General features: G+C 42.9%; 1 protein-coding gene across 1 annotated transcript in view; it reads left to right on the top strand.

The window, feature by feature from the left end:
- SGK1 (serum/glucocorticoid regulated kinase 1) overlaps nt 1-18492 on the top strand; it is a 149112-nt gene that overhangs the window by 45000 nt on the left and 85620 nt on the right. The window contains exon 2 of the mRNA XM_003255746.4: nt 11293-11508. Coding sequence (XP_003255794.1) covers nt 11293-11508 — 216 coding nt within the window. The remainder of the gene's footprint in view (nt 1-11292; nt 11509-18492) is intronic.

Raw genomic sequence — 18492 nt, 5'->3', positions numbered from 1 at the left:
TGCAATGGGTTGAGGAGAAAATGTGAGATGAGGAAATGGAGATTATTTTTTCATGAAGCTTGGCTAAGAGAGAAGAGGAGTGGTGGTGAAAGGTGGCTGTGGGAAAAAGGAAGAGTTTGTGGGTGTAAAGAGGATGTTTTGCTTGCAGTCTGTTCGCTAGCTTTTAGAGATATTGCAAGAACAAGGTGTTTAATATGCTGAAAGACAGTAGCCTAGAGAGAGAGAGAGAGAGAGAGAGAGAGAGACAGTTAAAAAAAAAAAAAAACAACGAAACACTGGAATGAGGCCAGGCGCAGTGGCTCACGCCTCTAATCCCAGCACTCTGGGAGGCCACGGTGGGCAGGTAACCTGAGGTCAGAAGTTTAAAACCAGCCTGGTCAACATGGTGAAACCCTATCTCTACTAAAAATACACACAAAAAAATTAGCTGGGCATGGTGGTGCACGCTTGTGATCCCAGCTACTCAGGAAGCTGAGGCAGGACAATTCCTTGAACCCAGGAAGGGGAGGTTGCAGTGAGCTGAGATTATGCTACTGCACTCCAGCCTGGGCAACAGAGCAAGAGCCGGTCTCAAGAAAAAAAAAAAAAAAGGCTGGGCGCTGTGGCTCATGCCTGTAATCCCAGCACTTTGGGAGGTCGAGGCAGGCAGATTGCCTGAGGTCAGGAGTTTGAGACCAGCCTGGCCAACATGGTGAAACCCTGTCTCTACTAAAAATACAAAACTCAGCTGGGAGTGGTGGTGTGTGCCCGTAGTCCCAGCCACTCGGGAGGCTGAGGCAGGAGAATTGCTTGAACCTGGGAGGTGGAGGTTGCAGTGAGCCAAGATCACACAACTGCACTCCAGCCTGGGCAACAGAGCAAGACTCCGTCTCAAAAAAACAAACAAACAGAAAAACACTGGAATGAGAACTTATATGAATACAAAGAAGGAAACAACAGATACTGGGGTCTACTGGAGGGTGAAGAGTGGGAGGAGGGGGAAGAGCACAAAAGATAACTTGGGTACTAGGCTTAATTCCTGGGTGATTAAGTAATCTGTACAACAAATTCCTGTGTCATGAGCTTACCTGTATAACAAACCTTCACATGTACCCTTGAAGCTAAAATAAACAAACAAAAAACACTGGAAAAGGAGATTTCTTGGAGGAAAGAGGGGAGGAAGTTTCCAAAGCTCAGTGGACTTTGATGGACAGGATGGCCAGGTTCTTCCCCACTGATTAGACCAGCATTTCTATTTTCCCTGAGTCTTAATTTCCAAAAGCAAATAACATACACTGTCCCAGCCGGGCCCGGTGGCTCACGCCTGTAATCCCAGCACTTTGGGAGGCCGAGATGGGCGGATCACGAGGTCAGGAGATCGAGACCATCCTGGCTAACACGGTGAAACCCCATTTCCACTAAAAATACAAAAAAAATTAGCCGGGCGTGGTGGCGGGCGCCTGTAGTCCCAGCTACTCCTCGGGAGGCTGAGGCAGGAGAATGGCGTGAACCCGGGAGGCAGAGCTTGCAGTGAGCCGAGACTGTGCCACTGCACTCCAGCCTGGGCAACAGGGCGAGACTCCGTCTCAAAAAAAAAACAACAACAAAAAAAACATACACTGTCCCGTAGAGATAGTACCTAAAATAATTTTCCTACTTTCTCTTTTTAAAATAACTTTTTATATCTAAAAAAAAAATGTATATATCGAGGAAAGACTAATTCAAACTAAAAGGATGAGTCCCACAATTTTTTTTTTTTTTTTTTTTTTTGAGACAGAGTTTCGCTCTGCAGACTGAAGTCTAGTGGTGCAATCTCGGCTCACTGCAACCTCCGCCACCTAGGTTCAAGTGATTCTCCTGCCTCAGTCTCCCAAGTAGCTGGGATTACAGGCATGTGCCCCCACGCCCGGCTAATTTTTGTATTTTTAGTAGAGATGGAGTTTCACTATATGTCAGCCAGGCTGGTCTCAAACTCCTGACCTTAGGTGATCTGCCTGCCTCGGCCTCCCAAAGCACTGAGATGACAGGCATGAGCCACCGCACCTGGCCGAGCCCCACAATTTAAAGAAATGAGAAAAACTTCACCTCTTTTCCAAAGAAAAATGTATGTTGATGAATTCCTGCACTTTATCTATTTAACACTTGGCAGTGTAGGGTGGGGTGGGGTGGGACAGGGTGGGGTAGATTCCTCAATGCGGAGGATGAGGAGGGAGACTTTATACTTACTGAGCTAGAAGAACAGGCAAACACTGTCCTCTGAAGAGACAGAGCTGGGGTGCTGCCTGCTGTGAGCAGCAACATTAAACAGGGTACATGGACGCATCGCCTCTCTGTTTTCCCACTTCCCCAGAGCCCTCCCCACCACTCCATCCTCCCAACTAGGCCTGGAGACACAGGTTGAGCCCTGAGAATCTAGAAGAGGATGCAACTAGGTCAAGGTGAGAGGAAAGGACTGAGAGATCCCAAGGACAACAGCACAGAAAGTCAGGGAATTCTAAAAGCCACTCCATCTTCTCAGGGTGCCTGCCCCGGGATAGGTCTTGCAGTGTTAAAGAGAAATATTTAAATAGAAAGTGTGTATTACCTTGATGGAGGATGTTAGCAAAACTTGTTGAGATCTATAAGTAAATATTAAAAGCAATCAAGAGATTCCTATTTTTATTACCTAGCTTATTTGTAAGACCATACACTAGCCTCTGGAATTTTTTTTTTTTTTCCTAAGGCCTAAGAAGCTATTCTCACACTTATTAATATCAAGACCAGTTAGCATAAAAGTCCTGTTGTTTTATACAAGCAATAAACACTACAAACACTAGAGAAAAGACAGTAATAGGCCTGGTGCGGTGGCTCACGCCTGTAATCCCAACACTTTGGGAGGCCGAGGCGGGCGGATCACCTGAGGTTGGGAGTTCGAGATCAGCCTGATGAACAGGGAGAAACCCTGTCTCTACTAAAAATACAAAACTAGGCCGGGCGCGGTGGCTCACGCTTGTAATCCCAGCACTTTGGGAGGCCGAGGCGGGCGGATCACGAGGTCAGGAGATCCAGACCACGGTGAAACCCCGTCTCTACTAAAAATACAAAAAAAATTAGCCGGGCGTGGTGGCGGGTGCCTGTAGTCCCAGCTACTCGGAGAGGCTGAGGCAGGAGAATGGCGTGAACCCAGGAGGCGGAGCTTGCAGTGAGCCGAGATCGTGCCACTGCACTCCAGCCTGGGTGACAGAGCGAGACTCCGTCTAAAAAAAAAAAAAAAAAAAAAAAAACTAGCCGGATGTGGTGGCGCACGTCTGTAATCCCAGCTACTCGAGAGGCTGAAGCAGGAGAATTGCTTGAACCTGGGAGGCGGAAGTTGCAGTGAGCTGAGATCGCGCCATTGCACTCCAGCCTGGTCAACAAGAGTGAAACTCTGTCTCAAAAAAAAAAAAAAGAGAGAGAAAAGACAGCTACATGATGACGACATATAGCTGGGGTGAAGATATCTGATTAATATTACTGAATATTACAGCACAGTTATATTTTAGGAGACATGTTATGAAGCAGCTTCAGGCTCCAGTGTCAGTGTGAGATGAATTTGCTTCCAGGAGCCTTCTCCTAAATTACACTCATGCCATAACTAACCTGCTAGCATGCACCCTCTGGGAGAGGAATAGGCATGCAGGTCTCCTGCTTTCTCTCTCTCTTTTTTTTTTTTTTTTTTTTGAGACAGAGTCTCACTCTTTCACCCAGGCTGGAGTGCAGTGGCATGATCTTGGCTCACTGCCACCTCCGGCTCCCAGGTTCAAGCAATTCTCCTGCCTCAGCCTCCCTAATAGCTGGGATTACAGGTGGATGCCAACATGGTGGCTAATTTTTGTTTTTAGTAGAGACAGCGTTTCACCATGTTGGCCAGCCTGGTCTTGAACACCTGACCTCAAATGATCCACCTGCCTCGGCCTCCATCTCACCTGACCTCCCTTTTTGTAATTTCACTAGAAAACTGGGCCGACTCTCTCGAAATTGAAAGTTATTGAGGCGTCAAGTAAGCAAAGTCAGTTCTCTGTAATTTAAAAAAAAAAAAATGCCTGTTTGGAAATTACAGAAGTTGCGTCCAACTTCAAGCGTTCTTGGCTTTTTAAGAGAGTCAGCTCTTGCCCCTAAAAGGACAGGGGCCAATGAGAGTAGGTGTTGCCATCTGAGTTCACACCTAAGTACCTAAACACTCTATAATTTTCCTGTATCGGTTGATATCATTGTTAGGTAACAGGGGTACCTTAATGGTGCTGGTTCCGGGTTCTTCTTCCTCCTCAATACAGACCCGCCAAAGAAAAACCAATCAGAAAGAGACGCCTTCCCGCCTTGGTCTGAGCCCAGCCCCCTAACCAACCATTGACCTCCACGTAACGTCTCAGAGTACAAAAAGCGGAAGCCCCGAAGCCCCCTCTCTCTCTGCTTCCTCTTCGGCTCCCTGCCTGACGCCTCCAATAAAGATCTCTTGACCGTAACCGGTGTAGCGTGGTCTTAGCCTGAGTCTGTAGAGTCACTCTTTCAATCATTATCAGCTAAACTATTTTAAATTAATAGTAATATCTGTTTGCTCTTAGATAATAGGAAAAAACCACAAGTGGAAAATCCCTAGAAGCCAGCAAATCTCTTTAATCACATCTGGCAATTTTCTAGACTGAGGGATTATTGCTTTTGGATGGCTTTTTTTTTTTTTTCTTCAAATAAAGACATTAATAAAACTGAGGTGGAGTGGATTTAGCAAAGAATTTGGTTGAATATTTTGTTTACCCACTGTTCACTCAGTTTCTGTCTTGTTAAATGAAGGGACTTACTGGTTCACCCCAGTATCTGTAGAGGTAGTTGCTTCTAAAAGTCTGGTGTGGTTTGGAGAACAGTCCCCTATAAACCCCAAGTGAGGGAATTTTTTTTTTGAGACAGAGTCTCGCTCTGTCGCCAAGGCTGGAGGGCAGTGGCGCGATCTCAGCTCACTGCAAGCTCCGCCTCCCGGGTTCTCGCCATTCTCCTGCCTCAGCCTCCCGAGTAGCTGGAGACTACAGGCACCAGCCACTACGCCTGGCTAATTTTTTTGTATTTTTAGTAGAGAGAGTGTTAGCCAGGATGGTCTCGATCTCCTGACCTAGTGATCCGCCCGCCTCCTCACAAAGTGCTGGGATGACAGGCGTGAGCCACAGCGCCCCGCCTGGGAATTCTTGATTTATTCAGGATAGGGAGGGTGTCTCACCCCATCTATGTTTGTTTACAATGCGCTTCACAAACAGTTGTGTAGCTCTGAATAAAACTGGGGCCCAGGTGGCCCAGGAGGCCCAGGAGCCCCGGCTGCCGCTCGCATCCGGGCATTCATGTTTCTCGCACACACAGCTGCTGCAGCCCTCCTCCAGCCATTGTTATGAGGGGCTCCCAAAGCCACTCAGAGTCAGCTACTCCCTCCAGCAAAGCAATCCGCAGCCTGAGGAAGCACAATGGGCCAGTTGTAGCTTGAATTCCCCGAGGGGCCGTGGGAGGGTTTCTCTACTCAGCAGTTTTGAAGGGCACCTTGCCTAACTCCTGTGCATTCACTCGGTCCAGCCACTCTCTCAAGAGCAAGCAAACATCGTAAACTCTGTCCTTAATTGGGCCTGTAAAAATCACTTGTGAGGCTGCAAAGCTGGTGAAAAGTGTCAAGGAGTCACAAAGAAGGGACACATCGAGGCCAGTATAAGGACTAAGCCAATGGAGATAAAACCTTTTTAAGACAAAGCATGCAATAAAATTCAGCAACAGTCTGGTTAGAAATGTGTTGCTGGATTCATTTTTGTAAGTAACACTTTTTCTTTGATGCTTCTGGAGAAAGGGAATATTTCTCCACATCCCTTGCTACATTCTCTGTGGACAGAGAGGGAGTATCCGATAGTATCCTGGCTCATACTGTTTAAAATTGAGCCCTCCACCCACAACGATCCTGATCATCCATATGCTTTATTTTCCTTCTTACTTACAGTTTACTTATTTTATTAAATAAATAATATGTCCCTTTAATAATTTTATTCTGGCCAGGTGTAGTGGCTCATGTCTGTAACCCCAGAGCTTTGGGAGGCCAAGGCAGGAGGATCACTTGAGGCCAGGAGTTCAAGACCAGCCCGGGCAACATAATGAGACACCATCTTTCCAAAAAATAAATAGCCGAACGTGGTGGTGCACATCTGTAGTCCCAGCTACTTGGGAGGCTGAGGCGAGAGGATAGCTTGAACCTAGGAGCTCTTGGTTGAAGTGAGCTATGATCGTGCCACAGCCCTCCAACAAAGGGAATAGAGTGAGACTGTATCTCTGTAAAAAAAACCAACCAAACGAACAGAAAAGTCACTATGAACATATTCGGACTGTAACATATTAAAAAAAGAAAAAGAAAAAATAAAAATAAACAGAAAGAAATAAAAATAACATGAAAAAAGAATATTTAAAAAAATGTATTTTGTTGGCCATAACTCAAGCAAGCTCTAGAGTGCAGGTGTTTAGGGGTTCAGGGGAGATATACATTTCAAGATACAAAGATTCTTAGTCCAGGCATATAACTTACAAATATATTTGAATAGATTTATCATCTGTTTAAATCCTGTTCACAGTAACCCCAAAGTTAAATCTACTTGGCAAAAGAGACATTGAAAGTAAGCCAGAGTAAAAAGATTGATTTTAAACTACAACGTTGGAAACAAAGCAGGAACAGTTACCAGACTTCAAGCCCAAAACTATCTGAATAAGAATAATAAAAAACATTATCCATCTCTAACGAAATTGAATACTTTTTAGACTGATCAAAAACACATTTAGTACTAACATTAAGAAGATACTTTCTATTGGAGTCTCAAACTTTTAAAGCTTCATTTAGACTTCCATTAATGAATCAGTGAAACATTTCTTAATATACCTACTAACATGCTTAAGAGGGGCCCTATAGTGACAGAAATACTTAAGGAAACTCAAAATTTTAACTTTAGGATAGTAAACTTTTTGAGTTTTAGTTTTTTTTTTTTTGAGACAGAGGCTCCTTCTTTCACCCAGGCTGGAATGCAGTGGCATGATCTTAGGCCCACTGCAACCTCTGCCTCCCAGGTTTGAGCGGTTCTCCTTCTTCAGCCTCTGGAGCAGCTGGGGTTACAGGCGTGCACCACCACGCCCAGCTAATTTTTGTATTTTTAGGAGAGTCAGAGTTTCACCATGTTGGTCAGGCTGGTCTTGAACACCTGAGATCAGGTGATCCACCCGCCTCAGCCTCCGAAACCCAAAGTGCTAGGATTACAGGTGTGAGCCACCACAACCAGCCTCACAAAGATATTTTAAATGGCTATTGAAAAGAGTACATATAGGCCAGGCGCAGTGGCTCACGCCTGTATTCCCAGCCCTTTGGGAGGCTGAGGTGGGCAGATCACCTGAGATCAGGAGTTCAAGACCCGCCTGGCCAACATAGCAAAACCCCGTCACTACTAAAAATACAAAAATTAGCTGGGCGTGGTGGCAAGTGCCTGTAATTCCAGCCACTCAGGAGGCTGAGGGAGGAGAATCACTTGAACCAGGGAGGAGGAGGCTGCAGTGAGCCGAGATCGCGCTGCTGCACTCCAGCCTGGGTGACAATGGGAGACTCCATCTCAATAAATATAAATAAATAAACAAATAAAGCAATTAAAAGACACTTGTGGCTGGATGTGGTAGCTCACGCCTGTAATCCCAGCATTTTGGGAGGCTGAGCTGGGAGGGGATCACTTGAGCCCGGGAGTTCTAACCAGCTTGGCTTGACCAACATGGTGAGACTCTATTTTTTAAAGAAATGTATATATATATATATATTATAATTCTCATAAAATATTATTCTTTTAAAAGTTAAAGTATGGAGAGTTGTAAAAACAGATAAAACACCCATGATACTAACAATGAACACAGCAGTTTCTATTTTGCCTCTTAACTTTCCTACTTTATGTCTATAGTGTTTGTGTATATATATATATATATATTTTTTTTTTTTTTTTTTTTTTTTTTTTGAGACAGAGTTTTCACTCTTGTTGCCCAGGCTAGAGTGCAATGGCACGATCTTGGTTCACCACAACCTCCACCTCCAGGGGTCAAGCGATTCTCCTGCCTCGGCCTCCCAAGTAGCTGGGATTACAGATGCCCAACACTACACCCAGCTAATTTTTGTAGTTTTTGTAGAGATGGGGTTTTGTCACGTTGACCAGGCTGGTGTTGAACTCCTGGGCTCAGGTGATCTGCCTGCCTCGACCTCCCAAAGTGCTGGGATTATAGGCATGAGCCACTGCACCCGGCCTATAGTTAGTACATATATTTTTACATTTGTAATTATAGCAATTAAACAGTTTTATATTTGGCTTTTCTCATATAATTATGTTCTAAATATTTTTCATATTTTCACAGTCTTCATAATACTTATTTTTCGTGATAGCAAAATATTCTATCAAGTAATATAACAAGTTGCTTAAACATTATTGCTATTGCAATTTTAGTTTATCCTCAGTGTTTTTTAAAAGTTAATCGCAGGCTGGGCATGGTGGCTCACACCTGTAATCCCAACACTTTGGGAAGCTAAAGCGGGAGGATTGCCTAAGGCCAGGAGTTTAAGACCAGTCTGGGCAATATAGCAAGACTCTGTCTCTACAAAACAATTTTAAAATAATTAGCCAGTCATGGTGGTGCATGCCTGCAGTCCCAGCTACTTGGGAGGGCTGAGGTGGGAGGATTGCTTGAGCCCAGGAGGTTGAGGCTGCAGTGAACTGTCATCGTGCCACTGCACTCCAATCTGGGGAACAAAACAAGACCCTTTATCAAAAATAATAATTGTAGCATCACTAACTAAAATTCAGTACTGTGATTTTATTTCTTTCTCCTTTTGCTGTAGGCTAATTTCACTAATTGGTTGAATATAAAAGAATCCTCAGGAGTTTTGAAGAGCATGAAAGTGACATAGTAAATCAAAATAAATTTCAAGCACCAGTGACCATAAGTTTTAACAACACTTCAGTGCTTCTTAGAAAATTGCATACTTATGGCCAGGCGTGGTGGCTCAAGCCTGTAATACCAGCACTTTGGGAGGCCAAGGTGGGTGGATCATGAGGTCAGGAGATCGAGACCATCCTAGCTAACACGATGAAACCTGGTCTCTACTAAAAATACAAAAAATTATTCAGGTATGGTGGTGGGCGCCTGTAGTCCCAGCTACTCGGGAGGCTGAGGCAGGAGAATGCTGTGAACTCAGGAGGCAGAGCTTGCAGTGAGCTGAGATCGCGCCACTGCACTCCAGCCTGGGGCAACAGAGCGAGACTGTCTCAAAAAAAAAAGAAAGAAAAGAAAATTGCATGCTTGTAAACTCTGGATTCAAGGTGCCTGGATCCCGCCTTTACTCCATAACAACGCTGTGCCCTGGGGAAATTTGCTTCACATCTCTATGCCTTTGTTTTTCCATCTGTATAATGGGATTGAAAATAGTACCTTTCTTGTAAAACTTTTCTGAGGACTAATTAATTAATGTTTTATTCTTTATTTACTTATTTATTTTCTTTTGTAGAGATGGGGTTTTGCTGTGTTGGCTAGGCTGGTCCCAAAATCCTGGCCTCAAGTGACCTGCCTGCCTTGGCCTCCCAAAGTTTAAAGTCCTGGGATTACAGGTGTGAGCCACCTCACCCTGCCTGTTCTGAGGATTAAAAACTATACACATCGAACACTTTAAAAAGTGCCTTGCATTTTTGAAATGCTGTATAAATACTATGCCTATTAATATTAGAATAACTTTATATATTTTTCTGTATCTTATAGGGATTTTACAAGCAAGCAAGACAAGTGGTGAGTTTTAGAACTTTAAAAACAAACTTGAGCTAATTTCTTAGCCAGAAGCAATTTCTTTTATAATCAAAGTTTTGCAGTAGTATATATGGGCCGGATTCAGTGGCTCATGCCTGTAATCCCAACACTTTGGGAGGCAGGAGGATTGCTTGAGCCCAGGAGTTTGATACCAGCCTGCGCAACTTAGTGAGACCTCATCTCTACAAAAAAAAAAAAAAAATTAGTAGTGTGATGGTGCGAGCCTGTGGTCTCAGCTACTCCAGAGGCTGAGGTGAGAGGATTGCTTGAGCCCAGCAGTTCAAGGCTGCAGTGAGCCATGATTAAGCCACTGCATTCCATCCTGGGTGACAGAGGAAGATCCTGTCTCAATAACAATAATAATAGTGAATATGTATTTGCTTAGCAATGGATTAGATTGTAAACTATGAGATTAGTATTTTCCCTTGTAAGAATAACTAGCAATTCACCTTAGAAATGTGTGAACTAAATTTCTGTTACCATAATCATAATAATAAGGGTCAAAGTAAAATAGTCACTATCTATTGGGCACCAAACATGTGCCAGGCAAAATACTTGAACATTGTAAAGCATGGTAGCATTTTCACAGCTTGGGAGGAAATATTATTACCTGAATCTTACAAATGAGGAGACAGGCTGGGCACAGTGACTTACACCTGTAATCCCAACACTTTAAGAGGCAAAAGGATCTTTTTTCTTTAAAAAAATAAAATAAAGTTTTTTTTTCATAGAGGCAAAGTTTCACTATATTTAGCCCAGACTGGTCTCAAACTCCTGGGCTAAAGCAATCCTCCTGCCTCAGCCTCCCAAAGTGCTTTTCAGTTATAAACCATCTCGCCTGGCAAGGGTAATTATTTTTGTCTGTTTTTGGGCTTTGAGGGTTTGTTGTTGTTGTTGCTGTTGTTGTTGTTACTGTGGTTGGAGACAGTCTTGCTGTGTCGCCCAGGCTGGAGTGCAGCAGGGCAATCTCAGCTCACTGCAACCTCCGCTTCCCAGGTTCGAGCGATTCTCCCAAGCAGCTGAGATTATAGGCGTGTACCACCAGGCCTGGCTAATTTTTGTATTTTTAGTAGAGATGGGGTTTCACCATGTTGACCAGGCTGGTCCAGGAGGATCTTTTAACGCCAAGACCAGCCTGGGCAACATAGTGAAACCCCCCCTATCTCTAAAAAGAAAAAAATTCTAACCCCACTGGAGGCAGGAGGAAAAAGAAAAGAAAAAAAAAATGTGACAAAAAAAATGCAGACAGACTCAGCAAGATGAAATGACCAGCCATGTAATGCATAGTCTAGGAAAGAGACTGAACAGCATTGACCAATTCGAATTATGTTGAGTTTGAAAGATAGAGAGGTTGTGAGACTGAGTTCTCCTTTCATGAGCTCCCGTCCCACCAAATTTCCCACCAAATCCCCAATAAACATCAAAGGGAGTCAAACACATTTGTTTTTTCTTTCCTTTTGCATTTTGCAGGTACGAAGATGGATCAAGAGCCCAATGGTCAGTGTGGACAAGCATCAGAGTCCCAGCCTGAAGTACACTGGCTCCTCGATGGTGCACATCCCTCCAGGGGAGCCAGACTTCGAGCCTTCCTTGTGTCAAACATGCCTGGGTGAACATGCTTTCCAAAGAGGGGTTCTCCCTCAGGAGAAGGAGTCATGTTCATGGGAAACTCAGTCCGGGTGTGAAGTAAGTTCATGTTCGCTCTGGATCTATTCTCCTGGAAAAATTCTGGGCCTTTGTTTTTCTTGTATTTCTGCCATAGTATACCCCAAAAATAATTTTTTAATGCACATTTATAAAGCTTCTGAGGAGGACCTAGAATTGTGGTCTTTGTTAGCTCATTATATTATTTTTTAAAAGTAGGCTTAATATTTTAGAGCAGTTTTAAGTTCACAGCAACATTGAGCAGAAGGTACAGAGATTACCCATATACCTTTGTCCCTATGCACGTATAACCTACTTTGCCATCAACATTCCCTAGCAGAATGGCACATTTGTTATAACTGAGGAACCTACCTTGACATGTCATTATCACCCAAGTCCTTAATTTTTGTTAGAGTTCACTCTCGGTGTTATACATTCTATGGGTTTGGACTAATGCATAATAACATACATCCACCATTACAGTATCATACAGTTAAGTTTCACTGCCCTAAAAATCCTCTGCCCTCCACTATTCATCCCTTCCTTACCCTGACCCCTAGCAACCACTGATCTTTTTACTGTCTCCATAGATTTGTGTTTTCCAGAAAGTCATCTAGCTGAATCATGCAGTATGTTGTATTAATGTTTTACATGGGTCCAAGACTGATACAGCAATCTGTTGGTAAACTGGCAATTCGTCAGAAGTGGTTAGATCACACAGGAGATCAAGTCTTAGATGATACAACAATTGTAATAGTCATCTACAGGTTTGTAGCTTCCATTGAAATATTTAGTTCAACATGATTTGATCCATTTACAGAGCACTATATATACTTTTCATTATTTTTCTCAAGCTCATATATACTCACATTTTTACTAAGACTTATTTTCCCTGCTACTCCAAGAGTTGTTTTTTAAAAATTTTGTTAATCCAAGAAAACCAGATAACTGATTCATCTTGCAGTTTCTAAGATTTCAAAAATTTAAGATTACATTTTTAACTTATAACTTAATTAGGCCCATATTTATTTTGATATTTAAAACCATTGTATAAAATGCTTATATTATTTTTACCATCATACTGACATAAAAATACAATATTTAGAAGATAGAACATGTTATTACAAAGTACAGTTAATTGTAAGTGATCTTCCAAGTCAGTGCATCAAAAAATGATAAATGTTAATAACCGCTCACCTTTTTTTTTTTTTTTAGCAAGGTAAGCATTTTCCAGAGATAATATAATCATTTAGCTCCTAAAAGACTGAAGACATTGAATCTGAGTTCCTTTTCACTCTGAGTTATCACGCAATGTTGCTGAATCTGTTTCATATTTATTTGTCTACTTTCTTTCTTTCTTTCTTTCTTTTTTTTTTTTTTTGAGTTTCACTCTTGTTGCCCAGACTGGAGTGCAATGGCACGACCTCGGCTCACTGCAACCTCCGCTTCCTGAGTTCGAATAATTCTTCTGCCTCAGCCTCCTGAGTAGCTGGGATTATTGACATCCAACACCACGCCTGGCTAATTTTTATATTTTTAGTAGAAACAGGGTTTCTCCATGTTGGTCAGGCTGGTGTCAAACTCCCAACCTCAGGTAATCCACCTGCCTCGGCTTCCCAAAGTGCTGGGATTACAGGCATGAGCCACTACTCTGGCCCTTTTTTTGGAGCGGGGGGTGGGGGTTGGGGACAGGGAGACAGGGGGACAGAGTCTTGCTCTGTAACCCTGACTTGAGTGCAGTAGTGCAATCATAACTCACTGTTACCTCAAACTCCTAGGTTCAAATGATCCTCCCACCTCAACGCCCCCTCCAAGTAAATGAGACCACAGGCACACGCCAACAAACCTGGCTAATTAAAAAAAAAAAAATTTATAGAGACAGTGTCTTGTTATACTGACCAGGCTGGTCTTGAACTCCTGGCCTCAAGTGATCCTCCCAAAATGCTGGAATTATAGGTATGAGCCACCATGCCCAGCCTATCTGTCTACTTTCTACGGTTATTGGAAAAATCAAATGAGATTGATATGAAATGTTTCATAATCTACAGAATGCCATGCAAATATAAATCATTATTGCTCATGTTTGCTGATTTACATATTAGCTAAGCCTGTGACTCTGTAACACTATATTAGACTTCCATAACTGGGTTAGCACTTTGCTGATCCATGAACATTTGTCATGGTGCATTTGCATTTTAGCCAGATGCTTGTTCAACCCTAGGTTTGTCATGAAAAGTAATAAAGACGCTAAATGCAAGAGTATCTATTTATCGCTCCTGATGCAAGGGTTAGAGTCAACTTTTTATCTAAAGGGCCAGATAGTAAATATTTTAGCCTTTGCCTAAAATACAGTCTCTAACTTCTATTTAGTTCTGCCCTTCTAGGGAAAGCAGCCACAGATAATATGTAAATGAATGGACACAGCTCTCCCAGGTTGGAGTGCAGTGGCGAGATCTCAGCTCACTGCAACCTCCACCTCCCAGGTTCAAGCGATTCTCCTGCCTCAGCCTCCTGAGTAGCCGAGATTACAGGCATCTGACACCACACCCGGGTAATTTTTCTTTTTTTTTTTTTTTTTTTTTTTTTTTTAGTAGAGATGTAGTTTCAGCATGTTGGCCAGGCTGGTCTTGAACTCTGGACCTCAAGTGATCTGCCTGCCTCAGCCTCCCAAAATGCTGGTATTACAGGCCTAAGCCACTGCGTCCAGCCTGAGTTTGCCAATTTCTTAGACTCTAAAGAACTATTTATGACTTAGAAGCAGAGAGAGGGTTCTACATATCCTATACAGAGCACACATGCCTAGTGCTAAATGTTTACTTGAGGGCCTACTCTATGTCCCATTTGATAGGAGCTGGGTTTAAATCAATGCACAGTGAAATTCCACACAAAAGGAAATAATAAACAAAGAGCTGGAAGGAATTTAAAGCAACATTGTGATTTATCCTTTTCCTTTATCTCAGACAGCAGGTAAATCATTCTCCAATTTGCAATCGATTACCTGGTTCTCAGACTTTGCTGGCTTGTTCCTAAGGTTATCACAAATCAAAATGACACATACTTTATTTTATTATTTTTTTTTTTGAGACAAGGTTTTGCTCTGCCGCCCAGGCTGGAGTGCAGTGGTGCAATCATGGCTCACTGCAGCCTCGACCTCCAGGGCTCAAGCAGTGCTCCCACCTCAGCCTCCCAAGTAGATGGGACTACACGCCCCATGCACCACCATGCCTAGCTAATTTTATTTTATTTTTTGTGGAGACGGGTTGGTATCAAACTCCTGGGCTCAAGAGATCTGCCCCCCCTTGGGTGTTGGGATTACAAGCCCAAGCCTTTTTATTTATTTTATTTTATTTTTGAGATGGAGTCTCGCCCGTCACCCAGGCTGGAAAGTGCAGTGGCGCAATCTCAGCTCACTAGAACCTCCGCCTCCCGGGTTCAAGTGATTCTCCTGCCTCAGCCTCCTTTAGTAGAGACAGAGTTCACCGTGTTGGCAAGGCTATTCTCGAACTCCTGACCTCAGGTGATCCGCCTGCCTCGGCCTCCCAAAGTGCTGGGATTACAGGCATGAGCCATTGCGCCTGGTGAAGCCTAAAGCACCCGGTTCGCAGGCGGTCTCCCATCCAAGTACCATCCAAGTACCAGCCAGGTCCGATCCTGCTTAGCTTCCGAGATCAGGCGTGTTCAGGGTGATATGGCCGTAGACATGTGCTGTGGGTGGTTTCGTTGTTGTTGTTGTTTTCAACTTTAAAACTAGCACGTTATAAATGCTATGTTTAATGGTCACAAATTGCTAAGAGTTACATTGCACTTAGTTTGTGCCAGGCCTTGCCAATAGCCCTGTTAGTGGCCTTTAAACGTGTTTTACCCATGGAAGAAACAAGGGTATTCATAATGCCAACGAATCACCCAGAAGAACAGCAATATTGTGATATCCCGAGGAGTGCTGTCTGAAATGGACTGCTTATAAATTAAACAAATCTTCCTGGGAATGAGATGGGAAAGATGATAACTTAGAGCTGTGTAAGCTGTTACTAAATAATGCATGCTAGTGGAACACAAGTTGTAGTATTCAGCCTGAAACCAACTTGTAGGCCACAAAGAGATGGAGACCAAAAGTAGTTTTTCGAGAGGTGTATGCTGACTAAATGTTTTCACAAACTCTACTCTGTATTGTATCTCTCATAGCACCTTCAATATCTAGATTAACCAAGCTGGAAGGAAAGGAAAGGAATGTTTTGAAGTGGAGGCGGAGAAGGAAATCTGGTGTTAAGGAAAACACAGGATCGTATCAAGATGGCAGCCTGACTATGTAATGTCATCTCTTTCTGCCTTAAATGACACACACACACATACACACACACACACACACACACACACACTTTAGCTTATAATTGTGCTAAAAGACAAAGTATACCATTGTGTAGATAAGGGATAATTAAGTATCTCTGAAAAAGAGAAGGCAGGTAGGATGATCAGGTTGATATGGAAACCATAGTCCAAAATGATCATAGCAAAAGCTAGGGACATTGTAAACCATGTTTGTAAAAGGATCTGGCAATTTGGAAAATAATAATGTTCCAGGTAAAGTCTAATACAAGGAAAGTAGTTTTAGCAATATAAATATCAGAAAAAATACAAAAAAAATTAAAAAGGACCAAAGAAGAATATTTCATGTTGAAGAAAAATATCTACCAAGAAGATAAAACATTCACAAATCTTTATGCACTTAACATAACATGGAAATGTTTAAAGAAATAACTAACAGAAATAGAAAGAAAAATGGGCAAATTCGGTCAGAGAGGGACATTTTTCTCATACTTCCAAGTAATAGCCAACTCAAGAAGACTGAAGGCAGGGCACAGTGGCTCACGCCTGTAATCCCAGCACTTTTGGAGGTCGAGGAGGGCGGATCACCTGAGGTCAGGAGTTCAAGACCAGCCCGGTCAACATGGTAAAACCCTGTCTCTACTAAAAATACAAAAATTAGCCAGGTGTGGTGGCGGGCACCTGTAATCCCAGCTACTTGGAAGACTGAGGCAGGAGAATCGCTTGAACCCGGGAGGTGGTGGAGGTTGTAGTGACTCCGGATCATGCCATTGTACTCCAGCCTAGGTGATAAGAGCAAGGCTCTGTCTCGAAAAAAAAAAAAAAAAAAAAATCAAAATCTCTTGCCTTTGTTTGTTTTTGAGAGAGTCTCACTCTGTTGCCCAGGCTGGAGTGCAGTGTGCAGTGACGTGATGTTGGCTCACTGCAACTTGAACTCCTGGCCTTAAGTGATCCACCCACCTCAGCCTCCCAAAGTGCTGGGATTATAGGCGTGAACCACTGAGCCCGGCTGGGAATCTCTTACCTTTTAATTTAGCAAATCCATGTCTCCACATCTACCCTAGATAAATACTTGCTTATGTGATGACTGAGATAGGTACAATAATATCCATTGCAATGTTGGAAATGGTGAAAAAATGGAAACATCAGGAGACAACAAAATTATAAACTCATAGAGCATTATTAATTATGACATATCCATACCATAGAACACTATACAGTGATTAAAAACAATGAGATTTGTAGCCGGGCGCGGTGGCTCACGCCTGTAATCCCAGCACTTTGGGAGGCCGAGGCAGGCGGATCACCTAAGGTCAGAGTTTCAGACCAGCCTGGCCAACATGGTGAAACGCTGTCTCTACTAAAAATACAAAAAATTAGCCAGGCGTGGTGGCGCATGCCTGTAATCTCAGCTACTCGGGAGGTTGAGGCTGGGGAATCGCTTGAACCCGGGAGGCAGCGGAGATTGCAGTGAGCCGAGATCGCGCTACTGCACTCTAACCTGGGCAACAAGAGCAAAACTCTGTCTCAAAAAAGAAAAAAAAATCAGATTTGTATATATTGACATATCCTAAGGTATATTATGCTAGAAAAGCAAGTTGAAGATGAACATGTATATACCATTATCACATTTTTTAACTTTGTATTTCTTTCTTCTTGTCTGTATATATGCGTGTGTATCTGTGAGTGTGAGTATATATGTGTGGGTAAATGTAAATTAAAAGACGCGGAAGTATATATATCAAATGACAATGGTGATTACCACCTTCCAGGGATTAGAATTGGCCAGTGATTAGGTGGAGGAGATGAGTCAAGGAAGACATTAGCTTTGTTTATATTGTTTAAATGTTTCAATCCCATATTAATCTATTACTTGTACATCAGGAGCCTCACTTGTAGAAAGTGAACAGGTACAACTTCACCCTATTGATAGGAAGCCAGGCAGCATCATAAATAGGATTTTGCACCATGAGACCATTCCATTGCTACAAATAAAGGCACTTGGAGGAAAATGGAAAACACACAATATTTATGCTCCCACAGCACTTTGTACTTCTGCCTGTCAATCAGTTTGCTCTGCCCTGTGTGATATGTGTGTGCATGTCCATGTATTCTCTAAGCTCCTTGCAGCTGTGAATCTAATGTGTTCATTTTCTTATCTCCTCCCAGGACCTTGCATACATGTGCTAAAGTTAGTGTGCTCTTTTTTCTTTTTGCCTTTATTAGCTAAAATTGATACTTTGTTGATGCATTTAAAAAAAAAAGGGAGACTAGGACAGAAAAGGAGAGACTAGGACAGAAAATTCTGCAGCCCATGCTGGCTGTAAATCACGCACATTCCAGAGGCGCTGCATACCAGGGACTGATTCTCATTAAGTTTGCCCTCTCATATGGGATACATTTGGCTGAGCAAGGATTTCCTCAGAGTCTGCTGTCTTTCAATTGAAGGCAGCTTGAAAGGTGCTTAGTCAGCGACCAAATGCTGAAGCCAAGGCACTGTGTGCTGTTTTAAAGGCCTAGTGAAGCCAGAGTCCTCTGGAAGGATCCATGCGATTTGAAGTTATTAGCCACGTTACTACAAACAGAAGAATTAACACTGAGTTTTTGACATGATTAAACATAAGGTTACTGCCTCTTCTTCCTCCTTTACAAAGGAGGAAGACAATAAATTACAAAGACAATAATAGAGGGGCACTGTAGAAA

Source organism: Nomascus leucogenys, chromosome 3 (assembly GCF_006542625.1).
Source record: "Nomascus leucogenys isolate Asia chromosome 3, Asia_NLE_v1, whole genome shotgun sequence".
In the NCBI taxonomy this organism is placed as follows: domain Eukaryota; kingdom Metazoa; phylum Chordata; class Mammalia; order Primates; family Hylobatidae; genus Nomascus; species Nomascus leucogenys.
Note: the sequence above shows the minus strand (reverse complement) of the source record. Positions and strands in the feature narration are given on the sequence as shown.